At 43.6% G+C, this 21,251-nt stretch overlaps 1 protein-coding gene across 1 annotated transcript in view; it reads right to left on the reverse strand.

Annotated features, from left to right (window-relative positions):
• CUL3 (cullin 3) overlaps positions 1–21,251 on the reverse strand; it is a 233,785-nt gene that overhangs the window by 112,166 nt on the left and 100,368 nt on the right. The window contains exon 4 of the mRNA XM_029615271.1: positions 20,042–20,202. Coding sequence (XP_029471131.1) covers positions 20,042–20,202 — 161 coding nt within the window. The remainder of the gene's footprint in view (positions 1–20,041; positions 20,203–21,251) is intronic.

Here is a 21,251-nt window from a genome sequence, read left to right on the forward strand (position 1 = left end):
GCAAGCATGACATGGTGAGTCCCAAGCAGCAGAGCATTTATTGAGTAAGCAATATGGTCCCTACCGTGGAGAGTAGATTACTGAGAGAACAGGTTATGCAAATCTGCCTGCCCAAATTTACTGTCACTTCGAGGGATTGTCTAGACAGTAATGGGATGTAAAGAAGTGTACTGACTAACAAGTTTCAGCATTGCAGATGTCTTCAAGTGATATCTCTCAGAGATGAGCAAGGGAAGATGCCATAGATCTTACTTGATGAGCTTTAATTAAGTGTCATTTGCAGTCCTCTGTTGCGTAGCAGTGCTGAATATAGTCCACCATCCAGTTGGACCTTGTACGTTTTGTGACTGCTATGCCAAGTCTCTTGGGATCATACGATATGAAGAGCTATAAAGTGTGGCAATGAGGCTGAGTTCTTCTCTTATAGAAGGCTAAGGTCCTTTTGCAAACCAGAGCATGAATGGTTTTCTCTCCCTCATACACATGTGGCTTCAAGGTAGGCAAATTGATGAACTATTGTGGAAAGCAGAGAGGACTTTCGGAAGAAACTTTGGGTGTGCACGTGGAGCACCACCCTATTGTGGAAGAATTGCAGGTATGGTGGATAGTGAACGAGAGCTTGGAGTTCACTTACTCTTCTGGCTGATGTTGCTGCAACAAGAAACTAATTTCCAAGTCAAGAATTTGAGAGAAGCCAATTCTAATGGTTTGAAGGGCAGCCTTATTGAGAGAGAACATTAAAGCCCCATGGAACTGAAGGTTTTTGTACTGGAAGTTTAATATGTCACAGGCCCTTCATGAATTTTGAAACTAATGGATAGGTTGACAGGAATTTATCATCAATTGCTCTATGGTAAGCCACTATTGTGCTAAGATGCACTATCAGAGGATGTGAAGAAGAAAAGCAAGTAGATCAGTAGTTTGGGCTCGCAAGAAAACAGGTTCAACGCATTCTGTTGACACCATCTGGAAAATCTTTTCCATTTGAAATACTAGTCTTATTTAGTTGATGGCTTTCTTGCCAAAACTATTATGTACTCAATATCCCTTGGCAAAGAGATAGATCAGCAATTATCAAGCATTCAACATCCAAGCTGTTAGGCTAAGAGATGGAAGGAAGATTCAGCTAAATAAAAAATATATCAAGGCAGGGTCTGACCCTAGATGGACTGCTGTAAAGCTGTATGAGATATGCAAACCGCAGTTCTTCATCAGGGTGCCATCTTAAAGTAGGTTTGCACAGTGGTATATAGACTGGAAATGTCAAACCTACTTTAAGATGGCACCCTGATGAAGAACTGCTGTTCGAAACACGGTCCCATGTCGGGCTGAGAAGACAAAGGCGTTTGAAGCATTACGCTAGTGTGGCATTTTTCTGCTGTGCATAATATGATATAAGATAAGTCTTTTGAATTCTTATTGAATGATTACAAACAATTTCAAACATTTTATTTGCAACACAAAAATACTAAAAAATTTGGGGATATTGTTATAGACCTATGATTATATATAAGGCGGAAGATTTTCTGAAATGTTTAATTACATTTATTCTGATGATGCCTAGTATGATAGTCTAATTTATGGCCATTTAATTCATTGCTGAGGTGGATTATTTGGAACGGTTATTTGTTGCATCCACTCAAGTTTCATTTGGTAAAAATTATTTTGCGCATTGAGATATGCAAACCACAACTGCTTGGGCCATTCTTGAGCTTTGAGGATCAGATAAGTTTTATCCTGAAGCACTTTCTGCACTGTCCTGGCGATCAGCAGTATCAGCAGAAAAGCATACATAAGGACTATGTTCCAATTAAGCAGAAAAGCATCTTGAGTTAATCTGAGTCTGCTTAAAAGAATGGAACTTTTTTCTAGCTACCTCTTCTGCTCTGAGGTAAATCAGTACAATCAATGCAGATAGTTTGTTGGCTGTCGATTGAGAGAGACCATGCATGTGGACAGAAAATTCTGCTGAGTCAATCTACCAGCATGTTGGAGATCCTGGGAAGATACATGGCTTGCAGGACAGGTTGGATATTTGTCTGAGAAGGATGTGGACAGAGAGTCAAACAATGAGGAAGAGATGGTAGCTGGGAGAAACAAAATGGTACCCAGGTTCCACAATTTTAAGGACCCAGAGGTCCTTTGTAACCCTGCTCCATTTCTCCAGGTAGGACTGATTGCTGCCTCCTGCTGGAGAGTGTATTTGATGAAAATCCAGAAGTATAAAAAACTGGACCACGTTTTGGCTGAGCTAGATGTGCTGTCTTCGTCCGATATCATTCTTGCTGACGAGGCCTAGCCGAAGTTGCTGCTGATGTTGAGCTGGAAGAGGTGGAAGCTGGTAACGCTCAAAAGCACGGAAAAGACACCTCAAAGTATGGCCTCTTATAAGAGAAGAAAGAGCACATGAAAGCAGCTGGCTGCTCAGGTCCCACTGAGAGAGACTGAACCACAACATTCTGTTCTTTTATTTGAGCAACTGTTTCTCTGAGCTTGTTTCTGAAAAGGTGCTTTCCCAGACATGGTACATCTGCCAATTTCTTATGATCATCTTCACATAAGCTGCTGGCTCTCAACCAGGCCATACGCCAAGCCTTAATAAAGGCAGATGAGGTATGTGATATACCATCGAAAGATTTGGAAACAGAACAGGTTGCGCAAGACAGACTGGCCAAAGATGGAATCTTGTCTTCCGGCCTTGTCTAAGCAATAATGGGCTGTAAAGGTATGGAGAGAACTCCAGGTAGCAGCCCTACAAATGTCAGGAAGCGGCACCGAGCGTAGGTGTGCTACTGAAGTTGCCATGGCCCTCACAGAGTGTGCTTTAACACGGTCTTGAAGTGGAATGCCTGCTTGCTAATAGCAAAAGGATATGTAGTCCGCTAACCAGGAGGAGAGAGTCTGCTTACCCACAGGCTGCCCCAATTTGATGGAATGGAAAGAGAAACAATTGAGTGCTTTTCCTGTGGGCAGCTGTACGGTCTAGATAGAAGGCTAGAGCCAGTTTGCAGTCAAGGGCATGCAGTGCCTGTTCTCCTGGATTGGAGTGGGGCCTGGGAAAGAAGGTAGGTAGTATAATGGATTGATTAATGTGAAACTCCGATACTACCTTAGGTAAGAACTTAGTGTGAGTGCAGAGTACTGCCCGGTCCTGCAGATGTTTAGTGTAAGGTGGATAGGTAACTAGGGCCTGTAACTCATTAACTCTGCGAGCAGATGTGATTGCCAAAAGAAAAATCACTTTCCATGTGAGATAGCGAAGATCACAGGACTGGAGAGGCTCGAATGGTGGTTTCATGAGCCGACCCAAAACCAGATTGAGGTCCCAAGAAGGGACCGGAGGGCGTAGTGGAGGCTTGAGGTGAAGCAAGCCTTTCAGAAAACGTGTTACGAGGGGTTGTACTGAAATAGGAACATCCCTGACACCTTTACGGAAGGCGGCCACCGCACTGATATGCATTCTGATGGAGGACGTTTTTAGACCTAATTCTGACAAATGCCAGAGATAGTCTAGAAACTTCGTGGTGGAACAGGTAAAGGGATCAAGGGATTGAGAAGAGCACCATGACTTAAACCTGTTCCATTTGTATAGGTAAACTTTCTCGTGGAAGGCTTCTGTGAAGCAATCAGGACACGGGAAACTGGCTCCGAAAGGTTAAGTGGCTGAAGAATTAACCTTTCAACATCCAGGCCGTCAGGGACAAAGCTTGAAGATTGGGGTGGCGTAGGCACCCGCCGTTCTGAGAAATCAGAAGCGGGTCCTTTCCCAAGGGAATGTGCCTGCAAATGGAGAGATCCTGAAGTATTAGATACCACACTTGGCGAGGCCAGTGAGGTGCTATCAGGATCATGCATCCTTTGTCCTGACGTAACTTCACAAGAGTCTTCGAGAGAAATGGAAGTGGAGGGAATGCATACAGGAGACCAGTTGCCCATGAGAGGGAGAACGCATCTCTTGGCTGTGAGTGTTGGCTGCGAGTGAGAGTGCAAAAGTTCTCTACCTTGCGGTTTTGAGGTGACGCAAAGAGGTATATGCGAGGGTGACCCCATCGTTGGAATATTGCTTCCACTACTGTGGGGTTGAGGGACCACTCGTGTAGATGGAAAGCGCGACTTAGGTTGTCCGCCAACATATTGTCCACTCCCGGCAAATAGGTGGCCCTGAGGTACATCGAGTGGGAGAGGGCCTCCGCCCATATCTATGCAGCTTCCTGACACAGTAGGTAGGAGCCCGTCCCTGCCTGTTTGTTGATGTACCACATGGCCACCTAGTTGTCCGTGTGAATCAGGATGACCTGATTAGAAAGGCGATCCTGAAATACCCTGAGAGCATATCTGATTGCTCGAAGCTCCAGGAAATTGATTTGGTGTTTGGCTATCTCTGGAGACCAAGTTCCTTGTGTTTGCAAATCGGCCACATGGGCCACCCAGCCGAGGGTGGAAGCATCGATGGTGAGAATTATTTGAGGGTCTGGAGCCTGGAAGGGCAGGCCTTGGAGGAGATTGATCTGATTGTTCCACCAGGCTAGAGACTGACGGAGTGAGTCGGTGATGTGGACAGTGGTTGATAGAGGTTGGACGGACTGAGTCCATTGTGAACTTAGAGTCCACTGCATGACTCTCATGGCCAAGCAGGCCACTGGGGTAACCTATTCTGAGGATGCCATGTGTCCCAGTAGGATGAGGAAGTGGCATGCAGTCGTGCGGCACTGAGACTGCAGCTGGTGTGCGAGGGAGATGAGAGTGAGAGCTCGCTGTCGAGGCAGAAATGCCTTTGCCTGCAGTGTGTCCAAGTCTGCCCCTATGAATGATAAAGTTTGAGATGGGACTAAGCAGGATTTTGCATAGTTGACGAGAAATCCTAGTGAAATCAGAGTGTGTAAAGTATGACGTAGGGACAACAAAGCAGCTTGCTGAGTGGGAGCCCTGATCAACCAATCATCTAGATAAGGGTAGATGTGAACACCTTGAGTCTTGAGGAAGGCTGCTACTACTACAAGGCACTTGGTGAAGACTCGTGGTGCAGATGCCAGGCCGAATGGGAGCACGCGGTATTGATGGTGCTTGGGGCCTACTAGAAATCTCAGGAACCTGTGATAAGATGGATTTATTGCAATGTGCGTGTATGCATCTTGGAGATCGAGAGTGCAGAGCCAGTCTCTTCTTTGAGAAGAGAGCGAAACTCGACGGGAATCGATTGAAACCGGGTAAAAACTTACCGGAGTACAGCGGAGTCAAAAATTCGAAGGAGGGACCCCTGTGGGGTATGAAAGCTTTTAGTAATTCCGTGAGGAAAATTCCTGTCAGGAATCTCTGTGGAGTTCCTTAACTCGCGTGGCTACTGCTGCGTGGAAAAAAGAAAACTGAAGAGGGACCCCTGCTGGCTACAGGTTTAGTGCCATTCTGGGCATGCCCAGTAGGTGCCAGTCAAAGTTCTAGAAACTTTGACAAAAGTGTTCCATGATTGGGCTCCATCCTGTGATGTCACCCATATGTGAGGACTACCATCCTGCTTGTCCTGTGAGAAAGGATTTTCCCACATTCTCATTTGCAATTGTTTGAGAAGATTATGAGCTGGGAGACCCTCTGGCTCTGATAGTGTCAAGGATTTGTTGAAGACCGAAGACCTCCAAAATGGGGATATTTGTCCTTGTGCATATTCACTATGACTGTGGTGTCCATCTTTTCTATACATTTAGAATAAGTGAGGTATTCCGGAGTAGATGTATGCTCTGGTGGATTTGGAAATGAGTCAGACGGTATTTCTGTCCACCTTTCCTCAGATCCCAAGGGTGTAGGCATACAAAAACCCAGGACCCCAACGATGAAGGTAACAAATTTAGAGGTTCTCCCACTGCAACTGAGAAAGATGATGAATAACCTTAGAGGAGAGGTTCTGATAAGTATTCAACCTGGTAGAGATGAGGGAGTACTCCCTCCTATGGGAAAACCATAGCAATGCTGAGAGGAAAGCTGGAAAGTATCTTAAGTCTCCTTAGTCTTAGAGGTAAAGAAATTCTTCACCAAATTCACTATCTGGTTGAGCAAGTGACATGTCTTGAGTTGGCAAAGGGGTGGAACATCTTTGGAGACTAGAATGAGTTCCTTTTCCTGAACAGATGGCCTTATTTGAAGTGGTAGCATGGAACATATTGGGTCTAATGTTTCCAGGCACAACCACTCCACAAATGGCCTTGCTGGGGGTAAAGGCTCTGGTAATGGGAGGTGGCATATATATAGGAGATCTTCTACTGGTCCAGCTGTAGGTCGACCAGCATATAGCTGTGTTGGCATGTCCCTATGGCTCCCCTTATTCAAGGCTTGATGTGTTGAATAAGACTGCCATTGCTTTGGCTTGGATGTCATCAGGGAGGTATGAATGGCGGTGCCAGATGCTTCAAGACTTTTCATGAAGATTGCTTCGCATATATCAAGCAGCTTAGCCTCGAAAGCGAAATTGCTGCCAAATGAGAATGTGTCAACAATCTCATGGAGGAACTGCTGGCACCATAGGTACAAGCACTATGCAGATAGGTTGCACATTAGTGGAGCTGATGCATCATGAGTTGATGGGGTTAGTGCACCATGCATTTTGGGGAGGGGGGTGGGTAGCAGTGCACAGAGGCCGATGTGCCATGTATCGACAGCACTGCTGTGCCGGCTGATGTACTGCCTTTGGCTTTAGGCTTCTTCGGTACCTGTTGTGTCAACAGCTCCACAGAAAGATGCTGCTTCTTTCTCAATGCAGGACAATCAGCACTACTCAACCCCGAGCCTGTGGCATGATGTATGCTGACAGTCTGAGGAGCTCTTGCTCAACTTTTATCCTGGTGAGGCAGATGACACTTGAGACACTTATGCAGTTCCTCCATTCTGAAGGCCCTGGAATGCTGAGACCGCGGGGACATTTGAACACAGATATAACAGTTCACCTGGTTATGGTCAAGATCGAGGAAGCAATAACCCAACTCATGTCTGTCAGCAACAGATATTACCTTATCGGAGCTACAGTTTCTGAAACTGCTCACTGTTGGTTTTTTTTAATTTCCTGACATACTGAAGAGGCATAGGTTTTTTTTTTTTGGTTTTTTTTTTTAATTTTCGGAGCACTGAAAAGTGCTGCTGTGGATGCTGCAGAGGAAGTGAAGCAAGTAGAAGCAACAACTGAAGAAAAAAATAAACATCTGAAAAGTTTAAAGAAAAGAATATCAGGAGAGACTGAGTACATGTGTTCAGACAAAAATGATTGAGGCGGCTCACAAGGCAATGTCTGCACAGGAATTCCCACACATGCTCAGTAGAGCTAAAAGCTCTACTACCTAGCAGGCCGATACAGTAAAGTGCGGCCGCGATTACCCCGTTTCTAACCCCTTTGTACCCGCAATTTGGCCGCGTAAGTCCAACCCGCGATTCACTATCCCTTTTAACCCATCCTAACCGCTTCTTTAAATCGACGGGTAAAACTTTCCGCCCGCGGCATGTATATATGTAAACGCTCCGATTAGCTATTCCCTCCCATACAGTAACGTGCGCCTTTTTAACCTGCAGTTTAGCCGCGTCTTTAACCTGCTAAATTACCACCTACCCTTACCCCTGCGTTAGAGGGTAGGCGGTAAAGTTTGCCCGTGAAGTTTCACAGGTACACTTTCCCTCAGCCCCCGCTCACCTGCCCTGGCCACGTCCATGGGTGCCAGTCTCCCGTATGGGCCCACGCCGACAGGGACTGACTCACAAATGTCCCTTCACTTTCTCTTTCAGCATGCCTTCTCCCGCTTTGGCTCACAACCCTTCACTCTCTCCTCCAGCATTCCTTCTCCCGCTTCAGCAGCCCGGGGCGGATCGGGCACTCTCCGCGAGGTGGCTTCCAGCAGCCCCCGCCGGCGAAGATGCATGAACGCACGCCTGTACTTCCAATTTGGGCGCTCAAGGCACCTTCACTGGCTTGAGCGCCCAAATGGGACGTACAGGCGGTGCGAGATCATGCCAAAAAAATTGCACCGGCAGGCAACTAGAAGATTGCCAGAGCAGCGGAGCCAGGGCCGTGACCTCGGAGGTCCATCCGGGTGCTCAGGTCACGGGGTGCGCTCATGCGCCTTCGCTGCTTGAGCGCCCAAATTGGACGTGTGTTCATGCACCTTCGCCGGCGTTTGGGCGCTCAAGGGTCAGGGGTGACGTCACAAGCTGCAAGATGGCGCTGGGGAGGCAGTGAGCGGCAGAACGGAGGGAGGCAGGCAGGCGAGCCGGAGCTGCCCCGCATGCAGGAAAGGTAGGGGAGCCGCCCCGCCGCTCTGGCAAACTTCCAGTTGCCTGCAGGTGCAATTTTTTGGCATGATGAGCTCGCACCGCCTGTACATCCCCATTTGGGCACTCAAGCCAACGAAGGTGCCTTGAGCGCCCAATTTGGACGTGCATTCATGCACCTTTGCCGGCGGGTCTGCTGGAAGCCGCTTTCGCCGCCGGCTGCCCCCGGGAGGCAGGGGAGCCGTGGTGGGCGCCTCGGGAGGAGGGGAAAGAGGGAGAGAGGGAGAGAGGACTGGGGCTGCTGGAAGCATGCAGTAAGTTTACTTTAGTTACAATTTCTATTTTCTTAATAACATGTCGAGTCAATTTTCTCCCTGCGCCTTGCTTCGGGAGGGGGGGGGGGCAAAGAGGACTGGCAATCCCCGATGCCCGAGCATAGGAGAACCATCCACTTCCTGTTACAGCAAAATTGCTTACCTTGTAATAGGTGTTATCCCAGGACAGCAGGATGTAGTCCTCACATATGGGTAATGTCATGAACGGAGCCTTAGTGCGGGAAAACTTTCTGTCAAAGTTTCTAGAAACTTTTGACTGGCCTCGAGAGGCCACTGAGCATGCTCAGCATGCTATGATATTCTCTGCCACAGGTGTCTCTCTTCAGTCTCGTGTGTAGCAAAAGCGTTAGCAAAAATAAAATAATAAAAGGTATGAGACCCAACTCCGTGGGGTGGCGGGTGGGTTCTGTGAGGACTACATCCTGCTGTCCTGGGATAACACCTATTACACAAGGTAAGCAATTTTGCTTTATTCCAGGACAAGCAGGATGCTAGTCCTCACATATGGGTGATTAGCAAGCTATAGGCTGTCATTTTGTACTGGATCAACAGTGAAGTATTGTTGTGGAAATGAATCAGCCGAAGATCACAGCAGGTTGGATGTAGAAGGAGTTGGGATTAAACTGGAAACAAGTTCTTTAAGACAGATTGTCCGTAGGTTGAATCTTGTCGTCCTTCTTTATCTAGACAGTAATGAGCTGCAAAAGTGTGAAGAGAACTCCATGTTGCTGCTTTACATATGTCAAGGATTGGCACTGAACGATAGTGTGCTACTGAGGTTGACATTGCTCTGACCGCATGTGCCGTTACTCACCCTTGTAGAGAAAGGCCTGCTTGTTCATAACAAAACTGTATGCAATCTGCTAGCCAGATTGATAAAGTCTGTTTACCCACAGCTTTACCTGGTTTGTTTGGATCATAAGAAACAAAAAGTTGTTTAGATTTCCTGTGGACTGCTGTGCGATTTATATAGAAAGACAATGCACGTTTGCAGTCCAAGGTGTGTAAGGCCCTTTTCTCCTTGATGAGAATGGGGTCTTGGAAAGAATGTGGGTAAAACTATAGATTGATTCAAGTGGAATTCCGTAACTACCTTGGGAAGGAATTTTGGATGCGTTCGGAGAACCACTCTGTCATGTAGAAACCTAGTGTAATGTTCATATGTGACCAGTGCTTGTAACTCACTTACTCTCCTAGCTGATGTAATGGCTATGAGGAAGATAGTTTTCCATGTGAGAAATTTAAGATCACAAGAATCAATGGGTTCGAAAGGTGAATGCATGAGTCTTGTTAAAACCAAGTTGAGGTCCCATGATGTGACTGGAGGCCGAATTGGTGGTTTAAGTTGAGTTAAACCTCTCATGAACCTGGTAATTAGAGGTTGTGTAGATATTGGTGCATCTCCTATTTTGTTATGGTAAGCAGAGATTGCACTTAAGTGAACTCTTACAGATGAAGTCTGGAGACCAGATTCTGAAAGATGGTATAAATATTCTAGAAGAGAAGTTGTGGGGCAAGTGAAAGGATCAATAGTCTTTTGCCTGCACCACAGAGTGAATCTCTTCCATTTGGAAGAGTAATTCTTTCGTGTGGAAGGCTTACGTGAAGCTATAAACACTTGAGATATAGTGGATGAAAGATTGAGTGGTTGTAAGATCAAGCTTTCAACATCCATGCTGTTAGGGCTAGGGATTGGAGATTGGGATGGCATAACCGACCCTGATCCTGAGTTATGAGATTGGGAGCTACTCCCAGACGAATGGGATCCCTGACAGAGGTCTAGCAGTATGGGAAACCAGACTTGTCGAGGCCAATAAGGGGCTATGAGTATCATGGACCCTTTGTCTTGTTGTAATTTCACTAGAGTTTTGGTTATGAGTGGAATCGGAGGATACGCGTAAAGTAGGCCTGAGTTCCAAGGGTGAGCAAAGGCGTCCTTGGCTGGTTGGTTCTTCTGTTGGTGTAGGAAACAGAAGGTTTGCACTTTGTAATTCAGAGGTGATGCAAAGAGGTCCACTGATGGTTGACCCCAACTTTGAAATATCCTGGATGCTACTGCAGGATCCAGGGACCACTCGTGTGGTTGGAATTGACGACTGAGTCTGTCCGCCACTACATTGTGAATGCCTGCTAGATATGTGGCCCTGAGAAACATTGAGTGGCTCAGGGCCCAGTCCCAAATCTGTGCAGCTTCTTGACAAAGGAGATACGAGCCCGTACCTCCCTGTTTGTTGATGTACCACATGGCCACTGTGTTGTCCGTTTGGATTAGAACAGTCTTGTGTGAAAGGCAGTCCTTGAACGCATAGAGCACATAGCGTATTGCTCAAAGCTCCAAGAAATTGATTTGAAATTTGCTTCGAGTCTTGTCCAAGTTCCTTGGGTTTGGAGGTTTTCTATGTGAGCTCCCCAACCCAAGGTGGACGCATCTGTAGTTAAAGTTATTTGTGGAACTCGTTGTTGAAAGGGTAGGCCCTTGCGCAAATTGTCCTTGTTCACCCACCATAGTAGAGAGGAACGAAGCTGGTGGGTGACTTGAATCGGAGAATGCAGTGGTTGAAGGGCTTGGATCCATTGAGATCTTAGAGTCCACTGGGTAATTCTCATGGCAAGTCGTGCCATAGGAGTGACGTGTACTGTAGAGGCCATGTGGCCTAATAAAGTAAGAAGTTGAAGAGCTGTTACTTGTGTTTTGGAATGTATGGAACTTGCCAGAATGGAAAGTTTTTCTGCCCGATCTTCGGGAAGAAAAGCCCTTGAGATTGTGGTGTTCAACTCTGCTCCTATGAATTGGAGTAGTGGAGATGGAGTGAGATGGGATTTTTGATAATTGATGAGAAACCCCATGGAGTGAAGCAGATTGATTGTCTGATTGAGGGAAGTTAAAGCTCCTTGTTGAGACTGACTTCTTATGAGCCAGTCGTCCAGATATGGAAAAACATGGACCTGTTTGTGCAGATGCGCAGCTATAACTGCGAGACATTTTGTGAATACTCTTGGGGCAGAGGTTAGTCCGAAAGGTAGAACCTTGTATTGGTAATGCTGATGGTCTACCATGAAGCGTAGATATTTGCGGTGAGGTGGAAATATTGGAATGTGAGCATAAGCATCTTGAAGATCCAGAGAACAAAGCCAGTCGCCTTTTTGAAAAAGTGGAAGTATGGTACCTAGAGAAATCATTCTGAATTTTTCTTTCCTTAGACATTTGTTGAGATTTCTGAGGTCTAGGATAGGACGAAGGCCTCCCGTCTTCTTTGGAATGAGGAAGTAGCGGGAATAGAACCCTCTGCCCCTCTGACAGCGAGGCACTAATTGGATAGCTCTTGCTTTCAGAAGGGTGGATAGTTCTGCTTGCTATGTGGGAAGTTGAGATTCTGTTTGTGGAAAGAATCTTGGAGGAGTTTGTGGAGGAAGTGATAGGAAGTTCAGTTTGTACCCTCGAGATATTATAGAGAGTACCCACTGATCCGATGTGATGGCTTGCCAATGTTCCTGAAAGAAAATTACTCTTCCACCTACTGGTAGGTCTGTTCGAGGATTTGGTGACTTGGCCTGTTCCCTAGATTGAATTTCAAAAACCTGTTGCCGGTGCTGTTTGCGGAGGCGGCTGTGGTCTGGTTGTTCTAGGCTGTCTGGCCTGAGAACGTTGAAGTGGTCTGGTAGATCTTCCCCTGGATGACTGGGGGTAGTATCTTCTTGGTCTGTAATAGGGTCGTCTAGTATCCCTTCAAGGGAATCGGCGAGGAGGCTGAGAGGCAGTATCTTGTGATGTTTGAGATAGCTGATGAAGGGTTTCAGAATGGTCCTTTAGCTGCTGGACTGCTTCCTGGACTTTGTCCCCAAACAAATTGTCTCCTTGGCATGGTAGATCGACTAATTTGTCTTGTACCTCAGATCTGAGGTCTGAGGCCTTTAACCATCCCCATCTTCTTGCAGAAATTGCGGTAGCTGCTGCCCTGGAAGATGTCTCGAAAGTGTCATACACCGCCCTCACCTCATGTTTCCCAGCCTCCAATCCTTTATTGATGATAGACTGTGCTTGCTCTTGTAATTGAGAAGGGAAAGAGGTGATAAGCTCTTCCATTTGTTTCCACATATTTCTTTGATGTTGTGTAATATACAATTGATACGCAGAAATTCTGGAACTGAGCATTGCACTCTGATACATTTTTCGGCCTAAGGCATCGAGAAAACTGTGGTCTTTCCCAGGTGGATTGGAGGAGTGTGGGCGGACTCTTTTAGATTTTTTCTGAGCAGATTCTACCACAACAGATTGATGTGGTAGTTGTTTTTGGTAGCCTGGGGCTGACAACCAAATAGGTAGAATCTATTCTTTTGTTTACTGCAGACACTGAAGATGGATGTTCCCATATTCTACTCTGAACATCTAAGAGGACTTCATGTATTGGAACAGCCAAGACTTGCTTAGGTGGGTCCACAAACTGTAACACCTCTAGCGTCTGTTGTCTTGTGTCTTGCTCAGCAGATAGTTTAAATGGAATAGAGTCTGCCATATCCTGAATAAATGAAGAAAAAGAAAGATCTTCAGGGGGAGATCTTTTCCTGGGATCCGGAGGGGATGGATCTGAAAGAAAATCCTCTGAGAAATCAGTTTGTTGGTCATCCCATGAATCTTCTGGGTCTTCTGTGTAAGGAGACCTTGTAGTTGATTTGGGAGGGTGGTGAAGGCCTGAAGGGCCTGGCTGGGAATCATCGATGGGAAGACCCCGAGAAGTGTCCTGGGGCTTTGAGGGTGGTAAAGTATCGATGGCTTTCTGGTATTTTTCCAGAAGTTGTCGATAAAATTCTAAATTTTGATTTTCTTGATCCAGAGGTCTCGATGGCATCGAAGGTTCAGTTATCGGCATCGATGGAATCATCGGACGAGGTGTCCGAGACGGTGTCGATGATGTCGATGGTGCAGCCATCGAGAGTGCATCGAGGAAGTCGACGGTAATTGAGTATAGATGGACGTCGACGTCATTATGATTCTCGGTGTTCGAGAAGTCGATGTCATCGATGACATCGGCAATCCCACCGGCATCGGTATTTCTACCGGCATCGATGCTGGTTACATCGGCATCATCGCCGGAAAAACTTGTTCCTTGAACGCCTGAAGTACCGCTTGTCTGATTAATTCTGACAATTCTGGCTATACAGCTGCTGGTAACGCAGGTATAAGCGGTGGCGGTGGCTGTGAAGTGCAGGAACATGCGGCAGCAGTGCCATCGATGGAGTAGGCCCAGGCGGTAATGCGACCGATGTATCTTGAGTACGTGGCTGCTTTGACAGATTCCTCTGGGGATGTCGAGGTCGATGCTTCCGGGTGTCGATGACGATGTCGATGTTTGGCCTTCGAATGCTCAGCCGACTTAGTCGATGCAACGGACGATGACGGGGACGGTTGATCTCCGGAATCTTGCGGTCGAGATTTTTTGACTAAGAGGCGTTTAGTCGTTCCGGCCGGAGACTACTTCGATGATTTAGACGGGGAAGGCATCAATTATAAATGGAATAGGTGTTCCATTTTTTCTTGACGAGATTTTCGAGTTTTCGCCGACATTTCACCACACTTATCACAGGTACTGATATTGTGGTTTTCGCCAAGACACAACACACATTCTAAGTGTGGATCTGTAATCTACATCGTTTTACTGCAAACGGTACATTTTTTGAACCCGGTCGCCATTTTAAGCCGACAGCCGTCGACTGTGATGGGATTTCGTGAGAGAAAAATTATCGAAAATGAGAATTTATGAGAGAGGTACTCACCGGCCGGTGTTAAGAAAACCTCTAAGAGATAAATGTGAGAGAGAATATCAAATAGTTGTATTACTTGAAAATACACCTTAACGGCTCCTGACCCGCGATGCTACTAGCAGCATGGAAAACTGAAGAGAGACACCTGTGGCAGAGAATATCATAGCATGCTAAGCATGCTCAGTGGCCTCTCGAGGCCAGTCAAAAGTTTCTAGAAACTTTGACAAAGTTTTCCCGCACTAGGGCTCCGTTCATGACGTCACCCATATGTGAGGACTAACATCCTGCTTGTCCTGGGATAACTGTCATTTCAAATGTCATTTGAAATGACATTTGAAATGACAGGTACCAGCGCACCCATTTTACTGTATAGGCGCTGTATAGCGCTCTATACAGTAAAATGGATTGCGCTTCATGGACGCGGCTTGCATTTGCATGCTATTTAAATACTGTATCGAGTGGTATGTGATCCGAACTGTGTGCACGGCAAACAAGGGTGCGCCCGGCACTACCGCACTCTTTCTACAGCGTCCTTACTGTATCGGCCTGTAGGAGAGATGAGTCTGTTCAGTGCCAATGGATAATATGACCTCCACATCATATGGCTAATTCGACCTGCTTATCAAACAGAAAAATGTAAATTCATAAACATCATTTAGAAGGCTATACACTTAGTTGTGCTATGTTTAGAAGGCTAGTATGGAGGAACTTCCAAATTTAGTGTGAAAGACCACGTTTTTTACATCTGATTTAGCAGTGATGTTTGTATATGAGTACTTGTATATGGATAGGGCAGTATTTAAGATCTTATTGGTCCAGTTATAAATTAAGCACCGTCTCAAAACAATTTGCAGTTATGATTTTTTTTTTGGAGACTATATTGTCTGTATAGCTTTTATGTTGAGTATTGTTTTAGACTGTTTTTATGTAATCCATCATGAACCAAAACTGTGCAGAATATAATTTTTTTTAAATAAAATGTTCTAAGCTAATATAGATAACAAATAAGCTAACATGACTGACTTGTCCAAGCATAACTATTTTAAACTGTCTGCACTCTGCAACATCCTATAACTTTGGGTCAAGTGCAAGGCAAAAGCAGCCTGGTGGAAGAAGGGATCAGTATGGGGTCTCTTTGGCCCCTCCCTCCTAGGAATAAAGCCCAGTACCTCAAGGGCATAGGGGAACAGTGCTAGAAGGTCTTTGTAGTTCGTTTGTTTTTTGTTTTTTAAAGAGATGGTGCAAGTACTACTTGTCCCTCAACATTATCTCATCTCATACCCTTCAGCCAATATTAAGAGACATGGCTGAATACTTCCATGCAGACTTCATAAAAAATCCATTTAACACAAGCTTGCCCCAATGGTTCATTCCATGAGAAGTGGAAAGTCATCCACACTCGACCTTCAAAATGAATAAAATTTTGTGTGGCTGTTTGCTAGGGCCTCATACAAAACTATGCAACATTTTTTGGCTGGATCTCTATTGGTTCAAGAGCTAGAGGCAGCTGAATGAAGGTCACTCTTAGAGTACTGTGCTCCGCACAACACAAAAAAGCCAGTTTGGGGGCTGCAGCCAAACAACCCGTTAGGGGCCTGAAATTTTGTGGATTACAACCATCTCTGCTCCTAAGTTCCTATACAAAAGTTTGGAACCTAACATGAGCTTGCCACCCTTTATGGGCCAGCAAAGTACGTGAAAAATTTTACAAAAGAAATTTAGGCCTACTTTGACTCCTCGTTGCTCCTGATGTCTGCTTCGATTGATGACCATAACTGGATCAATAGTCATAGCCCAAGGCATACATCTAGGATTTTCACTAGGAGGCTTTGCAGCCAACTGGAAGCAAAGATATAGTTACATAAAGACATTTTTTATGCAAATTTTTGCCATTTTTTGGGCACAAATATTTGTGTGGTTTTTAATTTTTTTTCTTTCTAATGTCATTTGAAAGAGCAAATTTTTTGCTACAAGACACCCTGTTTCTTCTTGGACCCAGCCTTGCTTTGGTCAGAATTACAGTACCAAAGACAACCATCATTTGCATGCGTGAATGCTCTATGTTAAATACAGCCATCTTTGGCACTCAACTGTGAAACATGCAAATGAGCTAGAGATGTGAAATTTTACAATGCAGCTCCACTGTGCTTACTATACTTTTAGCTTTTCACGTTTGTTTAGACATTTTCATAAATTAGTCAAAGTCAGTGCAAAAAAAAGCTTGTATGCTTAGTTACCTTGCACTGGTCATTGGTGGCTGAGCCACTGCCAATTCAGCAAAATTGACAACCCCATCACTTAGGAGCCACTCCAGACAGCCAGACAAGATAACAGCCGCAGTTTTCCCAAGCTTTTATTTAAGCACAAAACAAGAAAAGGCAAGACACTACATACGAGAATTGCTTAAACTGCAGATTTCATAAAAATTCACTTGGTCTTTTTTCCTGTCTTGCACATGCTTTTGAATGTCCCATCAATGCGTGACAAAGTGGCTTGTGAATAAATGTACTGCCTGCCTGATGAAGTGGCTATGGATACATCAAGGGTAGCAATAATGTACTCTTCTGTAATCCAACAGGTGTCTCTACGGAGCGGCCAATAAAATGACTTGGCAGGACCTTGGGGTGCAAGAAATTGACCAAGACATCACGTTCCTCAATTGAGACTTCGTATAAATATGGTCAATCCACCAGGAATTATCGTAGATGTAAGCTAAATACTAACTAGGTTGGAAGCTGGATACTTGAAGGGCAGGAAAATATTTGTGTTCTAGAATACTTGCAATGAATGAAGTGATGTCATTCAAAATTCTGCGAATGCAAATTTTAGTTGCATCAATGGGCTTGAATTGATTTTCCCTTGTATGACCTTTGCTAAATCTCTCATCCTGAGAAGGTCTGATTGCTTCAATGTCCTCCTTTGGGACCAAGAAAAATTTGATACCATAAACAGCACAATGGTATAACAGGCCAGGGCATGTTCCCAAAATCTCTGCCACAACACACTGTTAACATGACATTACCATAGTTCCTTGTGAAGGTGGTACATTTGCATGCTCAGGCATGCATGCAGTAAATAACAGCACAATAAAATGTCTATTTTGATGGGTCATTTATAAAAGTATGTCAAAGCAAGATATGTCATAAGCTACAAGCATGGTAAGCACAATAAGCTTCGTTGCACTGTAAAATTTCACATCTCTAGCTCATTTGTATGTAACACAGCAGGGAGCTAAAGATGCCTCTTTTTAATATAGCATGCCCATGCATGCTAATGATGCATATCGTTGGGGCCTTAATTCTGACCAAAGCAAGATAAAGTCCAAAATGAAACAGGGTAACTTTTGTAGAAAAAAGATGCTCTTTCAAATGACATAAAAAAAGAATTAAAAACTACACAGTAGAGATATTTGCATCTAAAAATCAGCAAAAATTTGCATTAAAAAGTGACATTGTGTCTTTATGCAATTACATTTTTGCTTCCAGTTGCATGTAAAGCCTCTTAGTGCAGATCTTACACATATAAGCCATGGGTCACAACTACTGGTCCAGTAAGGGCCTGAATCAAAAGTATAGGTCAGGAGCAATGAGGAATCAAAGTAGGCTTTATATTACTTTTGTAAAATTTTTCACATACTGTGCTGGTCCAAAAATAAGAGAGGCAAACTCGCATTATGTTTCATACTTTGCACTGGGACTTACCAACAGGGGTTGTACTAATCCACAAAATTTCAGGACCCAGAGATGTTGTCGGGCTGCAGCACCTGGACAAAATAGCCATTTTAGGATGCACGGAGCATGGTACTCAGAGGTGACCTCCATTCAACTGCCTCTAGCTCTCCAACCAATGGAGATCCAGGTGAAAAATTTAGTGCAGTTTTGTTTGAGACCCTGAGAACATCTGTGCAAAATGTTGTTCAATTTGGAGGAGGTTGGGCGTGGACCCCTGGTCCACTTGATATGGAATGACCCACATGAAGATACATTTAGTATGGTAACAAGGGCAAGATAAACGTTATCTTCATGCAATGCAATTTAGTACAAAGGCTAAGAGCTGCTCAGGTCAATTTCTCCTTATTTACATGCACTATCACAATAAAGCAATTTAGCAAAGGTTTGTACCTATGGTAAATTGACAGTGCATACTACAACTTTGTGCACTAATAAGTAACAGTTTAAGTGAATCAGTCCTTTAGAGTTAAGCATGGAAGCATTATTTCATTTTTTCATTAATATTCAATATTAAGACTGCATAAAGTTGTAAAATTTAGCAGATAATCTCTTTAAAACAAAAAAATCAAAACAATGAAGATTTTCAATAGCATTTTTCACAGATTGCTGCAGTATCATTTTTTCAATTTTAAAACCACACACTATAATCACAGAATATTAACAACTCTAGGCTTTCAAAATGAATTTCCCAGGAACATGCATTAAAAATACTTACATTTAATGATGTGCCACACACCTATTTTTGCTTTTCAGTTGAATACTGAATGAGTAGAGACCCTCATTTTCAGTTTTTACTTTATTTTCAGAATTTCAATGTGACAACAAAAAAATATCAGTGGAAAAATGACTGCTATAACAGGAAAAAAATTCAGTGGAAAGTTTTTTCACTGATTTTTTTTTTTTTATAATATTAAAAATGAGGAGAGGCTGAAGGATCTGAATATGTATAACCTGGAATAGAGGAGGTGCAGGGGAAATATGATACAGATCTTCAGATATCTGAAAAGTTTTCATGATGCACAATCTTCAAACCCTTTCCGTTAGAAAGGAAACTGTAGAATTGGGGGTCAAAAAATGAAACTCCAGAGGAACGACAAAAACAATGTCGGGATATATTTCTTCACAGAGAGGGGGGTGGAAGCCTGGAATTTCCTTCCAGAGGTGGTGGTGAAGAAAGATGCAACTACAACATCGCTCTCCGCTTTGACGGCGAGGGGGTGGGTGGTGGGGAGGCCTTGGATTCAGATAACAACCAACATGAGCCCTGACTTACAGTCTTGGGAACTGATACTCAGACATAAGGGAGAAAGCACAGGCCTCTTCTATGACTAAGTCCATAAGCTAAACACATCAAGCAGCACTGTGTGAATTTTCAAGGTAGCTCATCACCCAGTAAAAATACTGCTAGCAGTACATTTTTTAATGGGTTATCATATGGCTTAGGGATAACTGCACAGAGCGGCAGTTGCTCTCCTTAAGAGAAACATGGGTGTAACCTGCACGGCGTGGCAGATTACTGCCATAAGCAGCTTGTTGGGCAGATCGGATGGACCATTTGTTCCTTTTCTTCCATCATTACTATGTTAAATATCCCAAGGAAAATAGAAATTGAAAATGAAGTCCCTATGAATAATCAAGTTGGTGAACAAGAGAGAAAAAAGTAAAGATTCTTAGTATTTAAATATAGAGAGAGATGTTAAATTTCCATCATATATCACAAGCAGAAAAATTTCTTTGCTGGCTATTTTTTTTATGAATCCACTAGAACACACAGAGTATTGCATTGCACATATGGCACATTCCAATTAACTGCATAGGGTTTATATACACTCATCTCAGAAACATTAGAAGTGTATTCTTTATTTGTATGGAGCACTAGTCTGAATACATACACAGCCCCTTTGATACATTTATAAAATACTAAATTTACAAAAGTAAACCCAAATAAAACAAAGAGAAAGATAGCCATCATACCTGTCTACCACTTCTCCTTTCCGTTCTCTTGCGATCATGTCCAACAAAGTTTGTCGCAGGTGATCTCTAATACAACCGTAGCGTACAACTTGATCTCGAAAAATTATTAATCCCAAATTGTAGACATTCTCCACATTATTTTGCTGTACATATACACGGTCCTATAATTTAGATATAATATCTCACAGTAAGTTTAATAGTGATTCATTAATTCTATAGAAATCATGTAATTTAACTTGTTTGCATTACAAAGTGTCTGTCCAAGATTATAACTATAGGTAATTCTATCAAAACAGAACATAGTTTTCTGCTATTGTGTTCACAACTCATGCAGTAAACTTCATAAGGAATCAAACTCAAAAAGCTCAAGTTCTGCAGTATATGATATGCTGAAAGGATAGCAGCACTCATTTCTGTTATAAAGATATTTACTGAAGCATTGAAGGAAAGATCTAAATTTTTTATTTATTAGTAACTAATTCATACTACTGAAATGATTTTGGACAGCAGATACATTTTACAATTGCCTTTTGAATGTATAGTATACAAAGCCCCACTTCTGCAGATTTTAAAGCAGTATTTCTCAAACCAGTGCTGGAGTATCCCTAGCCAATCTAGTTTTCAGGATATTCATATAATAGATCTCCTTGCATTAACTGCATTGCATGCAAATCTCATATGAATATTCATTTTGGATATCCTGAAAACCAGGACCAGCTTAATATACACTGGGTTAGAGGACCATAAGATGCAGTGTCAGTAAACATGCAAAGGTGACACTTGTGAGTTATCTGTTATGGAATATTTTATATACCAGGAAGGCTGACAAACATTTTAAAGCTCTTGATGTTTCTTCTTTCTACAATTTTTACATAACACTGCACTCCTCACATAGCTGAATAAGATGAAGTTCCATTTATGGCGTTATTGCATACAAGAGCACTTTATAAAATGACACAGGCTTTGTACAATTATAAGGCGAACAAAGAAGAGCTAAACAAGGGCAAAAGATCCCACCATACAAACATCAGATCACATCAGCTAGAAAATAGCTATTGACCTGTTGAAATATACAGAACGATCATGTAGCACAGTGCCTCAGTAGCTGAACCAATTTTGGGAAAATGAAAAAGAAAAATGTATATACACACACGTTTTCTTCATGCTAGTACTTATCTTTTGTATTTAGTGGACATGGCCAATAAGAGCA

The sequence above is a fragment of the Rhinatrema bivittatum genome, chromosome 9 (assembly GCF_901001135.1).
Source record: "Rhinatrema bivittatum chromosome 9, aRhiBiv1.1, whole genome shotgun sequence".
In the NCBI taxonomy this organism is placed as follows: domain Eukaryota; kingdom Metazoa; phylum Chordata; class Amphibia; order Gymnophiona; family Rhinatrematidae; genus Rhinatrema; species Rhinatrema bivittatum.